The sequence below is a fragment of the Helobdella robusta genome (genome assembly GCF_000326865.2).
Source record: "Helobdella robusta unplaced genomic scaffold HELROscaffold_99, whole genome shotgun sequence".
NCBI lineage: Eukaryota > Metazoa > Annelida > Clitellata > Rhynchobdellida > Glossiphoniidae > Helobdella > Helobdella robusta.
The window spans coordinates 241,619-243,906 of record NW_008705557.1 but is presented as its reverse complement, the minus strand read 5'-3'; the positions used below and the strand labels follow the sequence as shown (position 1 = coordinate 243,906).

At 35.3% G+C, this 2,288-nt stretch overlaps 1 protein-coding gene across 1 annotated transcript in view; it reads right to left on the bottom strand.

Annotated features, from left to right (window-relative positions):
- Nucleotides 1–1,881: 1,881 nt before the first annotated feature.
- HELRODRAFT_183119 (hypothetical protein) overlaps nt 1,882–2,288 on the bottom strand; it is a gene marked incomplete at both ends in the record, with an annotated part of 2,081 nt that continues 1,674 nt past the window's right edge. Inside the window, one exon of the mRNA XM_009033821.1 lies at nt 1,882–1,955. Coding sequence (XP_009032069.1) covers nt 1,882–1,955 — 74 coding nt within the window. The remainder of the gene's footprint in view (nt 1,956–2,288) is intronic.

The window sequence follows — 2,288 nt, the reverse complement described above, 5'->3', positions numbered from 1 at the left end:
CCACACACACACACATTTCATACACAGACACACACACACACACACNACATTCATACACACAGACAAACACACACATATTCATACACACCACACACACACACACACATTCATACACAGAGACACACTCACATTCATACACACCACACACACACATTCATACACACCACACACACATTCATACACACTACACACACATTCATACACACCACACACACATTCATACACACCACACACACATTCATACACACCACACACACATATTCATACACACATATTCATACACACCACACACACACACACACACACACACACATTCATACACACAGACAAACACACACGTACATAATACACACAAACACACACATTCATACACATACACACACATACACACACACATACACATAAATATAGACACAGATCAATTTCGCTTCTGAATTTTTCACTTCCATACTTCCATATGCAATGCATTTATTATATATTTATGCAAAATTATTATCAACTACGACAAATTATCATAAAATTATCATAAATTATGCTGATTTTATTGTTGAAATCGTAATAAATTATGATAATCTTAAAACATTGGCGAGTTGATTTAAATAGTGAGGCTGCAAAAATTAATTTAATTCGCCTAAAAAGTCTTTACTTGAATTTTCATTTCAAAGTAAGAGGCGACAATTTATTCATTTGTTCATATCTTCGTTCGTTCTTTCATTCATTCACCCTTCGGGTCACGAACCTCATCAAAGGTCAAATGATGATTTGCCAAGGTCAAGGTTGAAATTTGGTTACAATTAGAAAACTACTAATGTCCACTATATAAGCCATATATTTTGTTTAATTAATTTTCTTAATGAGCAGAGTGTGTGTGTGTGTGCGTGTCTGTGTGTCTGTGCGTGTCTGTGTGTCTGTGCGTCTGTGTGTTTATGTGTGTGTCTGTGCGTGTGTGTGTCTGTGTGTGTATTTCATAATTTATAATAATGACACAATAGTTAGACAACTAATCGCATTTAATTAGTTAATTTAATAATCCGTAAGCTCGAAAGCCACAACTGGAACTCGGTGATGGAATAAAAAGGCAAAATATTTTGAAGAAACTGTCTTAAATAAATAAATAATAACAACAACAACGAAAAAAAGAAAAAGAAAAAGAAGAAGAAGAAAAAGAAGAAGAAGAAGAAGAAGAAGATGATGATGAAGAAGAGGAGGAGGAGGAAGAAGAAGAAGGAGAAGAAGAAGAAGAAACTCCTATACAACAATGGAAAGGTCGAGAAATAAGAAACGGTTACAAAGAATAAAAAAATTATTAATATTATCTATTATCTATTATTATCTATCTGTTATTATCATATTATTCTTATTATAACTGGACATTTAAATTATAATTATTAGTATTATTATCATCGTCATAATTATCATTATAATTAATTACATTACTATTGCAACATAGGTGGGGTGATGCTGTTGCCAGTTCGTCGTGCATTTTCAGAACATTCAGTAGGAGGCTCATCTCAGATTGCAAATTATCTATCTGATCCTGGAGACCCTGGTTCAACTGCACGAGAGAGCTCTTACTCTGGTTGTGATTGTGATGGGTGGATGAATGAATGAATGGATGGATGAATGAATGAATGGGTGGATGGAAGGATGAATGAATAAATGGATGAATGAATCAGTGAGTGAATCAGTGAGTGAATCAGTAACTCATGAGTGAGTGAGTGAGTGAGTGAGCGAGTGAGTGAGTGAGCGAGTGAGTGAGCGAGTGAGTGAGTGAGTGAGCGAGTGAGTGAGTGAGCGAGTGAGTGAGTGAGCGAGTGAGTGAGCGAGTGAGTGAGTGAGCGAGTGAGTGAGTGAGCGAGTGAGTAACTCACAGCTAACAAATCATCCAGTTTTATCTTCTGCTTCAACCTGCACTTCCTGGCCGCTTCCCTGTTCTTCTGCTGTTTCAATTCTCTCTATGAAGGAGTGAGTGAGTGAGAGAGAAGAAATGAATGAATGAATGAATGAATGAATGAATGAATGAATGAATGAATGAATGAATGAATGAATGAATGAATGAATGAATGAATGAATGAATGAATGAATGAATGAATGAATGAATGAATGAATGAATGAATGAATGAATGAATGAATGAATGAATGAATGAATGAATGAATGAATGAATGAATGAATGAATGAATGAATGAATGGATGGATAGATGGATGGATGGACGGACGGACGGATGAATGAATGAATTAATGGATGGATGAATTTGATAGATGGATAGACTGATAAATGAATATATGA